The sequence below is a fragment of the Pterocles gutturalis genome, unplaced genomic scaffold (genome assembly GCF_000699245.1).
Source record: "Pterocles gutturalis isolate BGI_N339 unplaced genomic scaffold, ASM69924v1 scaffold27737, whole genome shotgun sequence".
In the NCBI taxonomy this organism is placed as follows: Eukaryota; Metazoa; Chordata; class Aves; order Pterocliformes; family Pteroclidae; genus Pterocles; species Pterocles gutturalis.
This window is the reverse complement of record NW_010111041.1, coordinates 6,598-6,955: the sequence shown is the minus strand read 5'-3', so window position 1 is coordinate 6,955 and position 358 is coordinate 6,598. Positions and strand designations below refer to the sequence as shown.

General features: G+C 61.2%; 1 protein-coding gene across 1 annotated transcript in view; it reads right to left on the bottom strand.

Moving 5' to 3' along the window:
* Nucleotides 1-358, bottom strand: part of LOC104461887 (torsin-1A-interacting protein 2-like) — a 2,612-nt gene that overhangs the window by 308 nt on the left and 1,946 nt on the right. The window contains 2 exon segments of the mRNA XM_010073627.1: nucleotide 1; nucleotides 4-358. The exon segment at nucleotide 1 is cut by the window's left edge and continues 308 nt beyond it; the exon segment at nucleotides 4-358 is cut by the window's right edge and continues 15 nt beyond it. Of these exon segments, the coding sequence (XP_010071929.1) occupies nucleotide 1; nucleotides 4-358 (356 nt within the window).

The following is a 358-nucleotide window of genomic DNA, read 5'->3' as shown; positions in this document are numbered from 1 at the left end:
GGAGAAGAGGGGGGTGCCCCCTGCCGGCAACAACTCGAAGCGGTGTATCACCGCAGCACGGTCTCCAGTCTGGAAAGCTGAGCCCAGCTCTGAGTCCACCTCCAGCTTGGCCTGGTCGCTCTGGAGCCTGGATTTATCTGTCCCATCAATCTGGACCGTGCTGGCGTGCAGGGCGGCTGAGTAGGTGTCAGCCACACAGGTGCTAAGGCATCGCAAGGTCTGCTCACCCTTGCGGGCAGCTGTGAAGATGATGATGGCTGGCTGTGTATGGTGGGACATGTTGAGATGCTTCTGCAGAAACTTGCGCCCGCGAAGCCCCAGGTGGGGACTCTGCCCCGGGAACCTGTCCTGCAGCTTG